Consider the following 19,054-nt stretch of genomic DNA (forward strand, 5'->3'; position numbering starts at 1 on the left):
ATCAGAATTCTGAGAAAAAAAAAAGTTAAAATTCTGAGATTAAAGTCAGAATTCTGTGAAAAAAGTCTGAATTCTATGGAAAAAAAAAGTCAGAATTTTGAGGGAAAAAAGTTAAAATTCTGATTAAAAAAAAAAAAAAGTTAAAATTCTGATTAAAAAAAACAAAATTCTGATTTAAAAAAAAAGTCAGAATTTTGAGAAGTCATAATTCTGATTTTTAAAAATGTCAGAATTCCGATTTTTAAAAAAGTCAGAATTTTGATTTTAAAAAGTCCGAATTCTGAAGAAAAAAGTTAGAATTCTGAGGAAAAAAGTCATAATTCTGATTTTAAAAAAGTCAGAATTCTGACTTTTTTCTCAGAATTCTAACTTTTTTTCCCAGACTAATATTAAAACAACATATTGGACCTTTAATTTTGGGGTTTTTTTCCCTCCAGTGGTCCTAATCCTCCTCCGTACATACTGACATGTTATAAATTTGATTCATTTTAACTTCCTTCATCTTGTCTTTCTATTTCTTTTTGTTTACTGGTGACACTAGCTTTGCATGACTTCCTGTGACTGACCGAACTTTCCAACCACACCACGGTTCAGTTCCATTTTTGACCTATTTCTACTGGGTATCGGCCAAATTGTTTGTATACAGGCCTTTAGCGAACCCGTGGGAAGTGAAAAAAACATGAAAACAAAGAAAAGAAACATTTGCATCATCTATTATCCACTTTTATTTAAAACATCAGTGTTGGTTTTTGGCCAAATTCTTCTGTTTAACTGGTTCGATATCGTCCCAGAGCTTCAGGATGGATGCATCCCTGATTTGAACTTCTACAATAACAAGATGAATGCAGGCGTATGTGGGAACCATAACTGGATTTCAAATTTATTGGAAAAAAAAAAAAAAACAAGAATGCAGCACCATGATTCATGAGACCGATGTGTCAAGTACATCAGAGGTCTACAGTGAAGTGAAATTAAAACAGTCCAGTGGGGATGAACGAACAGAAGAGGGAGGAAAACCAACAGAACGAACGAAGAAAACAAATGAAGAACATCGAAACAGACGGAGAACTCTGAGAACAGAGGAGGGCTGTGTTCATGTAGAGGTGGGAGAACATGGAAGCTGGTAATCCTATGGAATGATCCTGCAGGGAGAGCCCCTCCCCCCCGCCCCCCCCGCCCCCCCGCCCCCCCGCCTCTGAAGCATCTTTAGAACGGATGATTCACGCATCACCAACCTTTGCGCCTTTCCAAAAACGAAAACACATTTTACTGCAGCACAGACTCGGCCAAGTTGCCAAATCAAAAAAAAAAAAAAAAAGTAACGAAAGAATTTGTTTTTAAAAAATAAAACAACTCTTGTATTCAGTTACATCTCAGCATGTATCCGACCTGGGTACCATGACAACAGGTACACCTTTTAGAACTCTGTACAGACATTTGTGTGGAACTTTTCCGACGTTCTAGAGCCTGTTTGCACAGTCCGGCACATGAGGAACACTGGGGACAATTTCAAGTTACATGTGATTTCTTGTTGTATTTTGTTTGTTTTCAGAAAACTGTCGTCCAAATTTCCACTGATTCTGTAACGGTGTCCAAAGTCAATGATTAGCTTTGTGCAGAATGTGGTCATTTATTTTTCTGAAAATAAAGAAAGAAAAGACAGAAAATAAGAAAAGGAGAATCCGTATAGAAGTCCGTGCTCCTCTTAGGTCTGTCTGTACATTTCCCCTCCGAAGACTCCGAGCAGCTTTAGGGGTCGAGGAGGTCCGCAGCTTCATACACACTCACATACACACACTCACACACTCACACACACACACACACTCCTAAAAGCTTCCTGACTGTGTCCTTACTCCCGGGCCCTGCAGAGGGGAGTGCTGGAACTGACTGAGGTTCGTCCCTTGTGGGGGGTAGTGGGGGGGTCCAGAGGCCGACAGCAGCCTAGAGCCCGGGCTGCCCGACTTCAGGCTGCGAGACCCCTGCTGCTGCTGCCCCCCCCTGGAGGCACCAGAGTCTAGTTTAGTGTGCCCCCCGTGGGTCCTGGAACCCGGGGTAGGACTGACCCCCACCAGGCCGCTGCTGTTCAAAAGGCTGGCTTTGAGGTGGCTGCCGCCGCCGCCGCCATACATGTGGCCCCCATCCACGGTACTGCCGCCGCTCTGCTGATGTAGAGGGCCCGCCGGCGGCCTGGAGTCTGAGGATGACGAGGTGGGGGTCTGACTGGGGTAGGAGGTGGTGGGGTGGTGGTCCTGGGACAGGCCTGGGTGGGAGGATGAGGAGGATGAGTGACGAGGGTAGAAGCTCTGGCCTGATGACGGACTGTAGGAACCCCGGAATGGAGAACTGGAGGTCTGCTGGAGGAACGACGGGCTGTCGGTCTGACGGTGAGAGTCTGAGGACTGAACACACACACACACACACACACACACAAAGTCATTCTGAGACCCTGACACTGACCCCGGGGCAATAGGCACTGAAAAAAATCTAAATCTTACCAAGATCATTTTCACTTGTTCCATTGGCAGATTTTTTTTTGCTTGAATTCAGCAAAAAAATCTTGAATTAAGCAAAAAAAAAATCTTGAATTAAGCAAAAAAAAATCTTGAATTAAGCAAAACAAATCTAGGATTAAGCAAAAAAAAAAAAAAAAAAAAAAAAAAGTCTTGAATTAAGAAAAAAAAATAAATCTACCAATGGAACCAGTGAAAATCATCTCTAAGATTTCTTGAAATCAGATTTTCCAGATCTATTTTCTTTAAATCAGTTCTTATATCTCACTGCAAAGTTCTTCTTTAGGTGATTCTGTCTGATTTGAAGTGTGATGAGATACTTGGACTAGAAATGAGACAAATACACTTGGTCAGATTTAGATTTTTTTCCAGTGAGCTACTGACGGCAGAGTCAGGAACCACAACTTCAAAGAACAGCTGAGTATGATGTAGCCCGCATGACTAAAACATTCGAAACACAATTAAAAGATAAAAAAGGGCCGTAGTAAAAAGTTCAATGTCAGTTTAGAAACGAACACAAGAGAAAGTCGTGCATGTGTGCAGTTAAATAACTGTAAACTTTGACCTTATACGAGGGTTCTATTAGTTTAACGGTGGATAAACTGAGGGAAGGGAGAGAACACACTGAGGGTGAACTCACTTTATTATCCATGAAGGGAAATTCAGTCTGTGCATTTATTTTCAACACGATATCAGAACTCATATAAATATACACTTTTAATTGGCGTGACGTGAAAGGTTGAAAATGTGTCGGTATAGCAGGCCACATGCCATAAGAACTGGCAATGACATACAGTGCGATTTCATGAGATCTGTTTATGTATTAAAAATACATAAACAGTACCTAGCATTAGCATTGGTACAGAGCACTCATCTGGTGCAGTCATTCCCACTGAAGATGCGGAACCAACTCCAGATCTCCATTAGCACCGTGGTCAGAGGTACCAACAGGAGAATGAACCTATATGTACCTGGTGTTTAATGGGTATTAACTGATCCATAGAACAAACAACTGGACAAATAAAGAGGCTGATGTTTTTAAGATGAACACTCAATCTGTAAAAAAACAGGCTGTTAGTTTAATGAGCTGATATTGACCTGTGTATTCAAGTGAATAAGACGTATGTGGGGATTATGTTTCTTTTCATAGCGTGTGTTGTAGGTTATACTGAAATCCAGTTTTTTCCAGTTGAGGCAGCTGGCCAAAATTAAAACAATTCTTTCTAGGCAGCACTTTGAAATAGTCATTCATGCTTTTGTGACCACCAGGCTGGAATATTGTAATGGTCTTTATGTGGGGGCTGGTGGTTCCTCCGTCGCCCGTCTTCAGATGGTGCAAAATGCTGCTGTGCGTCTTTTAACCGGCACACGTAAACACCAGCACATTTCCCCCATTTTAGCCTCATTCCACTGGCTGCCCATACATGTTAGGATCTGTTTTCAAATTCTTTTATTTACTTTTAAATCCGTAAATGGGCTCGCCTCGCCCTACCTCTCTGAGCTGCTGCGGCTTTATATACCCCATTATTGCAGTTGTTTTAAAGTGCTTTACAAATAAAGTTGGACTGGATTGGACTGGATATTGTAGGAGTTACCGGGTGAGTGGTGTAAGTACGTATGTCCATGGTGTAAGTACGTATGTCCGTGGTGTGTGAACCCACCTGGTGTGTGTACACAGACGGACTGTATCTGTGTGGACTCTTCATAGGAGAAGCCATGGAGGCTGCCTGCATCTCATATCGATCTGCATCTGAAAACACAAGGAGGAACACCATCATCATCCTCTGTGTCATGGTTCTGCGTGGACCTGTGACTCATTCACTCCTTCAGGTTCTCGTCCGTTCGTACCAGATTCCTTCTCGGTCGAACCGTCGCTCCGCTTGTAAATTCGCTCCATTTTGATGCTTCTCAGCACTCGCTCCAGAACCCCCTGTCCTTCCCTTAGACGTTCAACGCTGGTGGGAACCATCCTGTAAAACAGTTCCACACAAACAGTCATTTATGATCCATGACAAACAGTGGATCCTTCTGGAACTCTACTGGACCTGGAACCAGTTACACACATGTAGGACTCAGGTCTCGGGTCGGTGTGTAGAATCGCAGTACGAAATGGTTTTTCTGTTATTCTATTTTTTATTTTTGTTGTGTTTTATTTTTTTCCCTATGTTTTGTATTATGTTTGTGTCTGAAATTAAACTGAACTAAACTAAAATAAAAATATGTAATAACAGAATCATTGTTCACATCTTCATGTAATAATGCTGCATTTTATAATAACATTGACCAAAGAAAATACTTGTTTAAAAGACGAGGATCAATACTGGTAGTTGAGATGAAGACATGATTTACCTGAATTAAATTAAATATGTATTCTCTTCCGTTGTATATTTAACAATGATTACATTGAAAATTTTTTGTTTGTTTGTTTTCATGTGGAAACAGTGTGTTAATTGTAAATAGGGTTCAGCAAAATAAGTCTGAACTTCAGCCGAAACCCTTTCGGTCATATTGTATATGGAACAATGGATAAGTTGGTTTGGTTTGTTTAAAATAATTAACGACCGAATAAACTACTACTTCACTTCACTTAACATGGCACATTTTGTAATAAACTTTGCCAGATTTTGTAATAACTTATTACATTTCGTAACAGTTATTACAAAATGCAGGTGTAGCACTTTTTTTTTAAAGAAAATGTCATAATTTGGTGCATTATGTAATAAACCATCAAAATTGATGCCTTAATTGGAAAAACCATCATACCAGCAGAACAACAGTAAGCGCTTCAGCTGAATTAGAATTCATTTTGAAAAACATTAGATTGGTTAACTTTAGGCATGAGGACTGATGAACCAATCAGAGGCAGAGTAGGGCGGGTCATGCCAAGGAAAATATTGCTAACTAATGCCAGTTACCTCTGGAACCTGACTGGACACCTCAGGTGCCAGTTCCACCCCAGTTCATTGACAGGTCACTGCACATCTCAATGAAAGATGCGCGATTATTGGAAATGCAAATGAGAAAGGCAGAATGAAAGTCTTTGAAATGAGTAACACTAATAATGGATTAGATTTCTATAGCGCTTTTTTGGTCACTCAAAGTGCTTTACATTATCGACCCATTATTCATTCACTCTCACATTCCCCCTCTGGTGGTGGTAAACTACACATGTATCCATACATATGCCTTGGGGCAGACTGACAGAAGCGTGGCTGCCAATTCATGCCTCTGACCACCACCAAGCATTCATATGCCGTGTTTCCACTTGGTGGTACCAGCTTGACTCGACTCGGCCTTTTTGCGTTTCCATTATGAAAAAGGACCTGGAATCTGGTACCCGGTACTAGTTTTTTGGTATCACCTCCGCCGAGGTTCCAAGCGATACTAAACTGTGACGTATAAACACTGCAGATCACTGATAGGTCAGACAGTTTTCTCTGTGACCCACCGTTTTACAAAAAACAGATGTGGAAGTGGACAGTAAATATAGCGGTACATTAATCCACATGATGACAGCCTAAAACTACACCATGGTCGGTCGAGGAGATTCAGTCTTTGGTGGCCAACATAAAAATTCAGACGAGACAACACGCAACGAGCGAGTTTTCAGCAACTCTCTAAGCAGACGACACAGAAATAACGCGCTGCATCACTATGACGTCCACGTACTGTAAAGTCAGGAGTATCCTGTAATGGAAACGGTCTCCAGGAATACCAAGTCGAGCCAAGCTGAGTCAAGCCAGTTCCACGTAGTGGAAATGCGGCAATACACCAGTGTGAGTGGCACTGGAGGGTGAAGTGTGTTGCCCAAGGACACAACAGACTGACTAGGACAGAGCGGGATTCGAACTGCCAACCCTTCGCTCTGCCATCTGAGCCATAGCCACATTGAGAGTATACCCACTTCTTCAGGGACCAGTACACCATGGAGTGCAAATCCGCTTTCTGAGACCAACCCGAGCACTTTCCCAGAACTATCAAATGCATTGTAACGTGTGTGACGTGTGTCTGCTCTCACCACTGGTTGTTGTCCTGGCGTCTAGATGCTGACGGGGCCTGATGGTCTGGAGGACTGACCTCCTCTATCTGAGGAATGGAGGAGGTGTGTGGGGAGGCGGGTGGCTGCATCTGCTGATGGCCGTGAGGATGAGGATGAGGATGTGTAGGAGGATGATGATGATGGTGGTGGTGGTGGGAGTCCTGGCTGTAGTGGGGGCCCGACCGGGTGGGGGTGGCACTCAGGGACGAGCTGCTGCCGGCAGGTTCCAGGTCGCGGCTGCTGCCCTGCTTCCTCTTGCGGTATTCCAGCAGAGACACCTGAGTCAGCAGAGGGGAGGAGAGGACGGGTCTAATATCTGGAAACACACACTGAAGGAGCAGCTGCATGTCATTCACACCGACGCCGGGGCCGCGCACCGAGCCACATCATTCACTAAAAACGGCACTGAGTGATGGCAGACCGCATGCACCACACCTGACACTCACCTGGAGGGAGGGGCCGACAATGACTCCACACAAAAACAAAAGAAAAAAAAAAAAAAAAACGCACCTTCATCACCATGGAAACTACCTTCTGAAATGAAAATGTCAGTAGTCTCTTTTCCATCGGACATCTGCGCAAAACTTTACCGATGCTTATTAAATGTCGAAAAAACAGAAGTGCGTAATGTCGTTTTTTCCATTAAATCACAAATGCAATGATTTATTTATTATTGCGAGATGACACAAGAAGTCATTCCATAAACATGGCGACGAACATAAATATGGTGTTGATTCACATATATTCATTATTATTATATATTACCCCCAGAGATGTAACGATGTAAAAATTTCATATCACAGTTATTGTGACCAAAATTATCACAGTTATCATTATTATCACAGTATTGTTGAAATGATGTGGTTTCCTGGTGTGTCCACACATACCACCACGTTTCTTCTTCTTCTTCTCTTATTGTAACATCCGTCAATATCTGTTTTTTCAATTCACCTGACTAGTTGCGAAAAAAGGTCTTTCTGTCGCTTTTTTGTGTGATATACCATTTGCGCTATGCCCGAAAAACCACCTCCTGCTTGTGCAAAAAAAAAATTTTAATCGAAAAATGAGACTTTTGGCGAAATTGTCGTTTTTCCGTTAGGTAAATTTTTATGCTCAAGTTGTATTTGTCCCAATTTGAGGGTCAATGGAAAAGAGACTAGTGTATCCAACTTTGCTTGGGTTCATTCCATTAGCGTTTGACTAGTGTTGAGAGGTAACCACTGTTAGTAACATACAGCATCTGAAGCATCGACGGAACAGCAGGCAGCTTTGAAGGCACCACGCCATGATGCAACCACGCTGAAACAATGACACACACACTCATATCCACGTCCACACACACACACTCCTGCATAAACGTACAGTATGAACACCTCCACTGTTAATGAGAATGAGGGCACTGATCCCAGCTGAATGTCATGGCAGAGGAGGCTCATGGGAACACAGGGAGTGTATGACGGAGCACAGGGACAGGATGGGACCACTGGACGGCTCTTTAGTCAATGTTTGGAACAGAATATAACATACTCTACAAACAAAAAGTTAAGGATATTTGTAATTTTTGGGCTATTTTTTTCAGTTGGGTTCTTGCACAGCACTTTTCCCTTTTTTGTGTGTGAATCGAAACACATTTACAAATGGCAAAAATGACCAAAAAAAAAAGACAAAAAATATCCTTAACTTTTTGTTTGTCGTGTATGTGGGCTGATCTGCAGCACATAGACTGACTCAGTTTACAGCTGTATGCCTGTGAACCCATTTAAGGGAAATAAAAACCCTCTGGATCAAGCTGGAGTCTATTCCAGAAAAATACAAAGGGTTAATATTTGTAACTGGAGTAAAAACCAAATACACTGACGCTGGAGAAAATGGACAGTCTTTACAAACTGTGACAGTACTAATTAAAAACAGCTGATGATGTACGTATGTTCATGTTATAATTGTCATCCCTAGACCTCACTTTCTTGTTCTTGTTTTGTAAAATTAAAATGCTTATAAATAAAAAGCGTCCAAAAAAACAAAACAAATACATCTTCAACCGTAAGTAGGGGTGGGTGATACGGCAAAAATATCATATTGCGATTTTTAAAAAAATAAAATCGCAATATCGATTTTATCACAATTCTTTGCATTGATCTTTCAGACTAATTTGCATGTCTTTTTCAGATTATAGTGAGTGCGTCCATCTCTTTCCACCGTTTGTTACTCTTCTCATACAGACTGTCTTTACTAATTTTTTTTTTTTTTTTTTTTTTTTTTTACGACTCCAGCTACACAACATGAAATCTACGCGATGTGAACCTACATGAAGTGTCTGTGCGTCTCATATAACTCCATCCAGAGCCGTTGAATCCTCTACAGCTCTGACTAGGGATGCACCGATGCCAATACCAGTATCAGGTATCCGTCCAATACTGAGCGCGTGTACTTCTACTTGTATTCGTAAAAGCGCTCCACTACAAATACACTGAGACCACTTTACAGCAGCATGACATTCACAGTTCAGTGCAGCAGGTACGAGGAGGAGGGGTAACATCAGCAGTAGAGATTTAACAAAATAAACGACAGTGACAAAAGTAACGTTAAAGACACAGACGGATACGGACGCAGCATTCCTTCCATCCTCTGCGTACATTCCTATACATAATTCTGTTCGTTTTCCAGGTGCTGGCGGATGCGTACGCAGACGGAGAATACCAGCGGGAACCGTGGAGGTAGAGGATCTGTTCAAAGAGCCACTGTGTGAGTTAGAGAAAAACTACTGACACATTTAAGACAACTACCCTCATCAATATCAACATTAGTATCACATTAGTGTTACCTCTGTCGTCTATATGTTTACTATTACTGACTTTCTTTTTTTTCTTCTTAAAAAACGTTACTCTTCTTCGTGGTATTTGTCCAGTATGGTTAATTAAGAGCGGCCCCCCCTGGTGGATTAATTGACAAATGCTCACTCTAACGCATTAAATGTCCGTAGCAGCACTTTGTTTCAGTCAGACTAATGACAACGACAATAAAGCACATTTACAAAAGGAACTAAGAACTGGAATGGGATTATTAAGTACTCATCAGTACTCGGTAGTGGCAAGTACTCAAATGGAAGTACTTGTACTCAGTCTGGAATAAAGTGGTATCGGTGCATCCCTAGCTTTGACTACATCAGATTCTAGACCATTCCACCATCTCTCTGCTTTGTCGGATCATCGATACGTTCTAATATCGTCATATCGCACACCCCAAACCATAAGTATAACCAGACACATGTTTACAGCTCAAATCTTACAGTTCTTCATTCATTTTACTTGTTGTGGAAAATATCCGATATAAAACACAGCCAGAATTGGTTTAGTTTGCATCTTAAGTCCCTTGGTGATTCACAAATACATTTATTAATGAAGTGATTCAGCCCTTTTACAACCTGCCAAAAAATCTACCATCAAGCGCTGCAATATGAATATGTATCATGTGACCAATAGGAAAAACATCAGTCATTTCAAATGAAGGTTTTAGTGTTAAACGTGTCATAAATGCTTCTGCTCTGGTCTGCCTTAAATGTTTAAATTCCTGTGACTCAGCTCAGTCAACAGTTTAATAAAGCATACAGTTACATGAATAAACACTCTTCATTAAAGCTACTTTTACATCCATAAATGATTAAAACCCCAAATTTCCCACAGTGCTTTGTGATCACTTAATGTTGACCATATTGACAAATCCCAGCATGCTTATGTCATATCCAGAGCGGTAGAGAGAACAGAGTTACGACACTTCCATAGATTTGCACTGTAAAAAAAAAAAAAAAAAAAGGGTGGACAAAATATGGACCTCTTTCCGGGTTCTGGAGGTGGGGCCAGTAGTTCCAAACATTCAGTATGGCTCCGTCGGAACACATTCATTTCTATTTCTGCTGATCTATCAACTCTAGCGCTAAGTTAATACGATATGGTCCTCTTTGAAATGATCCAGTGTATTTCCTGTATTAGTGACATTTCTGTTGTAAATTCTGTTTTCTTTGGTCTGTGTTAGTGTTTGGATCTATTTCTATCTGATCCAACTGTTCTGTTGGATTGTCAGCTGTAGTCCTATAGTTAGATAGTTAGACTGGTCCAGCTGTTCACACTGAACCACTACAACTAGAATGATGTTTCTAAGGTAAGGTACCATTAGTCCAAATGTGGTTCTGTGGGTTTGACTGGAGTTGTTCTGTTGAAGCTGGTGGTGTTGGTTTCAGTTTGTCAGCTGAAGTTATGTGATCATTAGTGTCATTTACTGCAGGTACAACTATGGGTCCACTCAGAATAGAATAAAATAAGTGTCTAACATTTCATAATAGTTTCATGTGATGCCTGCAAGTAAATTTATTTGTCCTGCACTCGTTTCGTAAAGATAGTTGCGGTAGTTAGGAAGCTACATGGCTAATCCAAGGATTCCCACAGTGGGGAACGCATACCCCCAGGGATACTTGGAAGAAGCTCAGGGAGTACTTGAAATATTTTTGTAAAACTACATTAAGTAAGTCATCATATACCGAATACAAAGTAAATAATGAGAATTAATGCTGAAATATAAAACACAATACATCCATATAATAGTTTTATTGTCCATCATCTTACTGAAGCTTTGGTGACATTTTAATAACATTTATATTTCATATTATTCAAAATGAGTTTATTAGAGTAGATAAGGAATTATTTTTTGTTGATGAAAAGTTCATTTATTAATTAATGACCAATTTTTTATTCATTTTTCTTATCAATTGAAGAGGGCACTTTTCAGTTTATATTTTGCACAAAATTTACTTTAAAAAATTTGTGTTTTTTAATATATTACAGTTAAATATATGTTTGTTTACAAAGTTTTGAAAATATAAACAAACAATTCAATCAAAAATGTTGAAGCTAGAGTTGGAGGTACTTGGATAGAAAAAAAAAGTCTATTTCAGGGGGTACTCCACTGTAAAAAGTTGAGAACCACTGGTTCAACTCTATGTCAAGAAGCAGTGAGCTCCTGATCAGGGCACGTCAAAGGTTTCAGTGGTGGATTTGAGCTCATGATTAGAGCATGTCAAGCTACTCTCAAACAAGGGAGGTTTCAGTTTCAATAGCAAGCAGCCCAATGTTTGCTAAATATAGTTCTTTCAGTGGTCAACCCCACTACTCAAAAGCAGAACTGACACTAACATACATACAGTAGTGGCACAACGGTTGGAAATAGACTTGTGTGTGGTTTATTTGGCTATTTATAGAAGAACATGACAGCATGCCGTTTGTTTGGAACTACTGAGCCTTACATAAACCACCTGATCACCGTAGCGGCGATATCAAAGCGTGTCGCAACTCTCTCTCTCTATGGCTTTGGTTCAGGGGAATAAACACTGATCACACTTTGGAAAGAGCCATGAATGAGATGGAGCGAAGACGCATGGGCTTCATCTCGACACCCACAGGAGAACTCATGAACCGGTTCGGCCCGTTATGTTGAAAGACATGGATGACCCTTTACACACGTCAGTGAGTTCAGGGGCTGGAATGGCACAACAACTGAAAATACCTGCTTGAAAACACTACAGAATCAGTAGGTTTGGAGGAGTGGGGGAGGGGGGGGGGCGGAGGGAGCTGTAGGGGCATGGGGGGGTGGGTGTGTTATATGCAGATGCAATAGGAAAAAAAACAATATTTACATGCACACTTCTAAAGATGGAGTTGTAGGAATATTCACCATATTTTGTACTGGCTTGTATTCACTTCTTACAGCTATAGCCTGGTAATCTGGCTTCCCTGTCAGCAGACTAATGGTATGCTGGTTGGCCCTCTGCCTTGGAAGAAAAGTGGAAGAAAGACTTGGCAAAAAGTGTCAAGGAGCAGCGAGGAAGAGGAGGGGGGGAGGGGAAGGGGGAAGAAGGGTCAAAGCTACAGGGTGGAAGTCATTGCAGATAAACACTCACACAGAAATATCTTTAAAAAGCTTTGTTGTGTTCGGATTCGATCAGCTGACACAAGGGATAGATTTAAGACAGTCAACAGGAAACGCACAGAAAGGGGAAAGCACATCATGAGGTTTGCTTTTCATATCACACACTTAGAGTCAGTCGTGCTCGAGTAGAACAGATGAGGCATGTTGAGATCTATAAACCTATTATTATCGTTAAGACGTGGAAAACTTGCCTTCTTCTTCTGTGGTGGGTTGCTGGTGTGAGGAGGCGTGCCGCTGTCCGGGTAGCCTCCCCCGTAATGAGGCTCGCCGTACGGTGACATGGAGCCGGTGCCGATGTCTCCCAGCAGCCCCTGTCCGCTTAACGAGCTGTGGAAGGACTCCGCTGGGGAGAACCCCCCTTCTGACTGAGAGAGGCGCCGGTCCGTGGCCACGGCGTTCCCCAGGTTTGCATTGAGGGGTGAACAGGTGTATATGAGGTTGAACTCTGTCCTGAAGGCCTGCTCCCTGCTTAGGTCTGAAGTGGGACACGACGCCGGGTTGTGAGAACTGGTCCCTACAGACACCGGGCCCTGGGAGTCGTGGCCAGAAGCGCCACCGGGGAGGGAAAAGTCATCCGAGGTCATAGCGACGGGGCTCTCCATGCTGGAGGGGAGGGACAAGTCCGGGAACTGGGGCCGGGGGACGTCGAAGTCCGGCTGAAGACACGGCTGAAAGGGGACACAGAGACGGCAGCAGGGAAAAGGGGAGGGGGGCAAATTACTTACGAGCAGTTTAACAATCACAAAGGAAAGTCACCAAAGTTTTACCCAAAAAAAAGGGAAGCCACTTGGCGTTCTTCAGACACACTCGCAACGAGACAAAGATTAAGATAAAAATGTACCTGAGAACACCTCGAATTTAATTTTTTTTACATTAAATTTTATTTTTCAAAAAGTATCACCTCTGTGTAAGTCGCTGTAGTTTGCCATGTAACCTGGCAGAGTTAATGTTAACTAGAAAAGCACTCAGAGATCGCAGATGTCCGCCAAGGAAGATCAGTGCCCCCCCCCCCCCCCCCAACACCACCAAAATGTAATCATTTGTTCCTTGTGCCAGTATCAACATCTCCTTAAAATTTCATGAAAATCCATCCATAACTTTTTGAGTTATCTTGCTAACAGACAACAGACAGACAAACACCAATGAAAACATAACCTCTGCCGTTACACTTGGCAGAGGTAAAGATACCTCAGGAGAGATGGACTCTGGCCGGTGGACAGGAGACGCCTCAGGGGACGATATGTTCTATAAGAAAAAACAAAGGTCATGTCAAACACATGCACAGTAACGACCAATGACTGTGTTTTTAAAATATACAGTAAAGTGAAAAGAGGTAGCTTATTACTAGTTCCATGGCTAGAGTATTAGTATTGTGAAATAAAAATAGAAATGAAGAGGATGACTGACTTATGGACTTATGATTCATCGAATATATGTGTCTGTATGCATATTAATGTTCACTGAAATGTGTGTATGCTCAATATGTAATGCACATACTGATATGAATTGTAATTAATGATTTATTCCAAGCGTGCAATGAAATTTAACATATATACCAGGGGTCAGCAACCCTGGTCCTAGAGAGCCACTATCCTGCATGTTTTAGATGTGTCCCTCTTCCAACACACCTGATTCAAATGATAAGCCCATCATCAAGCTCTGAAGAAGCCTGATAATGACCATCAGATGTGCTGGAAGAGGGAAACATCTACAACAGGGGTCAGCAACCCTGGTCCTAGAGAGCCACTATCCTGCATGTTTTAGATGTTTCCCTCTTCCAGCACACCTGATGGTCATTATCAGGCTTCTGCAGAGCTTGATGATAGGCTTATCATTTGAATCAGGTGTGTTGGAAGAGGAATATATCTAAAAAATGCAGGACAGTGGCTCTCTAGGACCAGGGTTGCTGACCCCTGATCTAAAACATGCAGGATAGTGGCTCTCTAGGACCAGGGTTGCTGACCCCTGATCTAAAACATGCAGGATAGTGGTTCTCTAGGACCAGGGTTGCTGACCCCTGATATATACTAACAAGCAAAACATACATAATACAAATGTCAACAATCATAACAATCTTAGACAGAAGAACAGCACAATAGTTCCATTTATATGCATGAAAAGGGGTGGGAAGGAGTATTATTATCAATATTTTATTGTATTCACCGTAGATCTTATTGAGGGTGGAAGGAGGGGGGGTTAGAAGGGTTTTTGTTTGATTGGAGTGTTACATTATTGTGTTTATGATTGTATGTTCATTAAAATGGAAAATCAATACAACATATATATAAAAAAATTAAAACAAACAAAAAAGTTCACTGTGGACTTCAGTGGGAGACGAGAAAGTACGACGTGATTGATGTCAAACTGTCCTGTTGTTCAGAGCAGTGTGTCAGAATCAGAATCTCTTTATTGTCATTGTACAAGTGCAACAAAATTGAGGTAGAGCTCTCCAGTTTAGTGCAAAAATTTCAAGGCAACAACAAATAACAGTAAGAAGGCACAATTATTTACATTAGAAAAAATAAAAAATAACAGTATTGCAACTGGGAATGCTTGTAAAAAGAAATATAGATTTAAGTAGTGCAAATAGTATGAGAAAATAAATATTGTGGGATAAATAGTGTGAAAAGGTAAAATAATATGGAAGACTATAAACATTTGTGTGTGTGTGCGTGTGTGTTCACCTCAAACTGCAGCGGTGTGTTGCAGCGGCTGGTAGGCAGCGAGGGCATGGGGGAGTAGACCAGGCCGTTGGGCAGCAGCGAGCCGCAGGGGTTGTGCAGCAGCGGATGGAGGGGGTCCTCTGGGAGCGGCGGTGTGATGGGGGACAGCGGGCGGAGCAGGTGGTCTGAAGATGCTGGTGTTGTCTCAGCTGTGTACTTGGAGCGGCGCTTTTTGAACGGTGCGTTTACTTCTGCAGTTTCAAAGACAGAAAATGAGAAAAACTACATTAAGAGGATTCGAAAACGCGGTGCTTTTCAACTGTTTCCGTTTCTATTACACGTTTTAAACCTCGAGTCCATCATGACGTCAAAATATTCTGCTAATATTTCCAGTTGTATTAGTATTCGTTAGGGATGTCCCGATCCGATCTACAAGTCTGTACTGGCTGCCGATGTAGCATTTTTTAGAAGATTGGATTGGATTTTGTCATAAGATCTCCCCGGTTTTGGAAGGAGGGGAGGGGGGGGTAAACAAATGTCCTGCTGTCCCCTCAAATTAAAGTTCCCAGAGGTAGGGAAAAGGAAATTTAGCTGGACATCAGCGGGAAGCTCAGAGGAATTAATAAAATAAGTAAAAAGTTTCACTTTCCTTTTTGAGCAGTACATATTGAATTTATTTTGTTATTACTAGTGTACATGGCAGTTGCTATTTTGTCTTGATCATCTTTATTTATTAATATATTTGCTCGGACATTAGTTCCTTGTACATAATAAATGTTTAATTTTTTTCTTCTGCTCAAGACAAATAAAATGAATGAACTTTCACTCTACGCTGACTCATTCTGAGGTATGTGGTAGTGATGCGCAAGTCTGTTTTTTTTCAACCTGCAGGGCTTTTTTATTTATATATATATATATATATATATATATATATATATATATATATACACACATACATACATATATATATGTATATATATATATATATATATATATATATATATATATATATATATATATATATACACACACATATATATATATACACACTTTATTTTTAACAGCTAAAATTTACTTAGGGGGTCAAGTGAGTGGCCATTTTTGTCAAAAAAAAAAGTTGGAAGAAATGCATAGAACTATGTATAAATAATGCTAATACATTTGTGCACAGACTACTGATATTATTTGACAGTGGAAGCTATATTTTCAGAATTACTGGATTTTGAATAGCATGTGTATGTGAAAACTTTTGCTGGTGGACGGACGTGACAGTGGATGGACGTGTCATTACCCATGATGATCTGGTCAGTACCAGTAGTTTACTAGTAATAAACTTAAATACTTACTACTAAATATTTAAATAATCTTTCTGTTTACCATCTTTCTGTGTAAATATCTCATGTTACAACGTGGACACCTGTGGCTTATAGTCAGGTGCAGCCTATATATGTACAAATATTTTTTTCTTTTAAAATTTAGTGGATGCGGCTTATATTCAGGTGCGCTCTATAGTGTGGAAAATATGGTAATTTGTAGCATTATTTATTGGAGAATGTCAAACATCTGAGCTAAACTGGGAACATCTGACATTGACTGAACTGAAACTGATTGACTCTTACACCCACAACAACTGACTATGGGAAACTGTGGCTGAGTGCCAGTTGGAGGGGCCTGTGTACTTACCAGTGGACAGAGGGTTGGGGGTTGATCTGCTGCTGGTACTTTGCTGGGAGGAGGTGGACTCTGTGCCGTCCTCCACACTGGCAGAACAACTCTCATCCTCCACCTGCTTGATCCATCTCTGCCGCAGGAATGAAAAACACAACAATGACCAACCAAAAACCAAAAACTACTACATTTTTTAAAAATTTCTTGCAGTGAATTTGCTCCTTGAAAAACTCAAGACTGGTGGAGTATTCAGGCCTGGAGCTTCGAATCTCACCTTCTTGTAGCAGCCATAAGTGCCGTCCATTTGTAGTGGGCGGGGTCGGCGTCTCTCGGGGTTGAAGGGCGAGCCGAAGCGGATGTAGTGTCTGGGCGTGGTGCAGATGAGCGACGAGTGGGAGAGGCCTGGCAGCATGTTGAGCGTGGTGGCCAGCACCGTGGGGTCAGTGGTTATCCGCAGGGGGCGCTCAATGGGGACCTCCTGGTGGACTTTGTCTCCAGGAGGGATTTTATCATTGAGCCACTCTGTGACCAGGTACTAGAACACAAAAGATCCACAATGACTGACCGGGTACTAGAACATAAAGGATCCACAATGACTGACCAGGTAGTAGAACATAAAGGATCTACAATGACTCACTGTGCTTCTGTATGAGATTAGACACAACAGAATAAACAGGGTTCCTACAGGTTTCTACAAATTAAATTTCAGACTTTTTAAGACTACTTAGAACAGAATTTAAAATCTATTTCACGACCATACAGGCAAAAATTTGTGACTCCTAGAATTTAGGAAAATGTATTTATTTACTCCAATGCCTTGATTCCCATTGTTGTGAGTCATTTTTCACCAGGGGCTGGAAAGGTAGTGATAATTAGTTCCTAATTCATATAAATTGTGGGGTTGGAACTGAGTAATGTTCATTTCTTTGCAGCTTGGACATTGAACCGACACATTTATTTACTTATTTCTTTAACCTTTATTTGACCAGGAAAGTTAGTTGAGAACCGATTCTCATTTCCAATAATGACATGGACACATTTAAACACAATATAGTGAACAAGTTTATGGCAACATAATTGAAGACCTACCATATTGAATTTAATACCTTTTAAAGACTTTTTTAAGGTATTAAATGCAGATTTGGAAATTCAAGACTTTTAAGACCCTGTGGGAACCCTGAATGAAAGACAATAGGATCCTTAAAAACAGTCCAATTTCAGTGCAGTCTCACCTTCTTGGTCTTGGGGTACCGCAAGTTGCCTCTGTTTATGCAGTTTAGACCCTGACCGTCTCCATCTAGGAGATGACCGGCTCCCAGACTGCCCTCTCCGTGGCCCTGTTCAGACCCGTACGGGCCCTGGGACCCCTCCTCATCCAGAGTGGCCCCCTGCTCAGCCGACGAAGGCATTGCTGCCACAGCTGCAGCCGCTGCGGCCGCCGCTGCCTGCTGAGCAAGTGCTTGGCGCTGCCGCCGAGCTCGCTGCGATGAGCTGGAGCGGTAGCGAGAGATCCGGCTTTTAGGCCGAGGCTTGGCGGGTCGTGCAGGTTTAGGGGGAGCGACTGGGGCAGGGAGGGTGGGGGAGGAGATCTTTTCTTCAATGGATGTGGATTCCTGTTGAAAATTTTTTTTACATTTTTAATAAATCAAAGCAAAAAAAGTACAAAAGTAAGTAAATCCAGAAGGAACAGCTGATGGTGTTTGACTGACCATGACATAGGTGGTGCGTCGTGTGCTCACGCCCACTCCAGTGTTGTGGGGTACAGGGGTGTTTCCCCCAGTGGGGTTTCCTGCCCTGTCCTCAGCTTCCACAGACTCCTCTTTTAAGTCCACTCCTCCCACTCTCCTCCGCCTCCTCTCCAGACTGTTGAACGTCTACATGAAGCAAAGATGAAAAAGAATCCATCAGCACCCGCACATATGTAGAGAATAAAAAGGCTGAGTGATCGGATCATCTAATACCATGGACAGTTTGAACGTGTGACATTATCTACTGTTCAGATCACATCATTCAACCATAGTGTTGTCTACACTTCTCTACTCCACACATATTTAGTTTCACACAGGTTGTTGAATCATGGATTATTTAAGTCATTAATGTTGTGAGTTTCATTATGAACCTGCAGGGGTCAGTCTGTATCATCTACAGAGACAGAAGAACCTGCATTTAAAGTTACAACATGATGTAGAATATACATT

The 19,054-nt window shown here is 41.6% G+C and overlaps 1 protein-coding gene across 4 annotated transcripts in view; it reads right to left on the bottom strand.

Annotated features, from left to right (window-relative positions):
* Positions 1-410: 410 nt before the first annotated feature.
* The window catches only part of setd5 (SET domain containing 5), a 49,368-nt gene continuing 30,724 nt past the window's right edge, over positions 411-19,054 (bottom strand). For 2 of the 4 annotated variants that reach the window (XM_030133739.1, XM_030133738.1), the window contains exons 14-25: positions 18,566-18,730; positions 18,089-18,469; positions 17,131-17,391; positions 16,872-16,989; positions 15,210-15,439; positions 13,714-13,770; positions 12,717-13,193; positions 12,271-12,363; positions 6,529-6,827; positions 4,359-4,480; positions 4,172-4,260; positions 411-2,399 (exon numbers count right to left, since the gene is read on the bottom strand). In XM_030133739.1, the coding sequence (XP_029989599.1) occupies positions 1,827-2,399; positions 4,172-4,260; positions 4,359-4,480; positions 6,529-6,827; positions 12,271-12,363; positions 12,717-13,193; positions 13,714-13,770; positions 15,210-15,439; positions 16,872-16,989; positions 17,131-17,391; positions 18,089-18,469; positions 18,566-18,730 (2,865 nt within the window). In that variant the 3' untranslated portion in view covers positions 411-1,826. The remainder of the gene's footprint in view (positions 2,400-4,171; positions 4,261-4,358; positions 4,481-6,528; positions 6,828-12,270; positions 12,364-12,716; positions 13,194-13,713; positions 13,771-15,209; positions 15,440-16,871; positions 16,990-17,130; positions 17,392-18,088; positions 18,470-18,565; positions 18,731-19,054) is intronic. The other 2 variants (XM_030133741.1, XM_030133740.1) reach the window with 1 other exon arrangement.

The sequence above is a fragment of the Sphaeramia orbicularis genome, chromosome 5, assembly GCF_902148855.1.
Source record: "Sphaeramia orbicularis chromosome 5, fSphaOr1.1, whole genome shotgun sequence".
NCBI classification, from domain to species: domain Eukaryota; kingdom Metazoa; phylum Chordata; class Actinopteri; order Kurtiformes; family Apogonidae; genus Sphaeramia; species Sphaeramia orbicularis.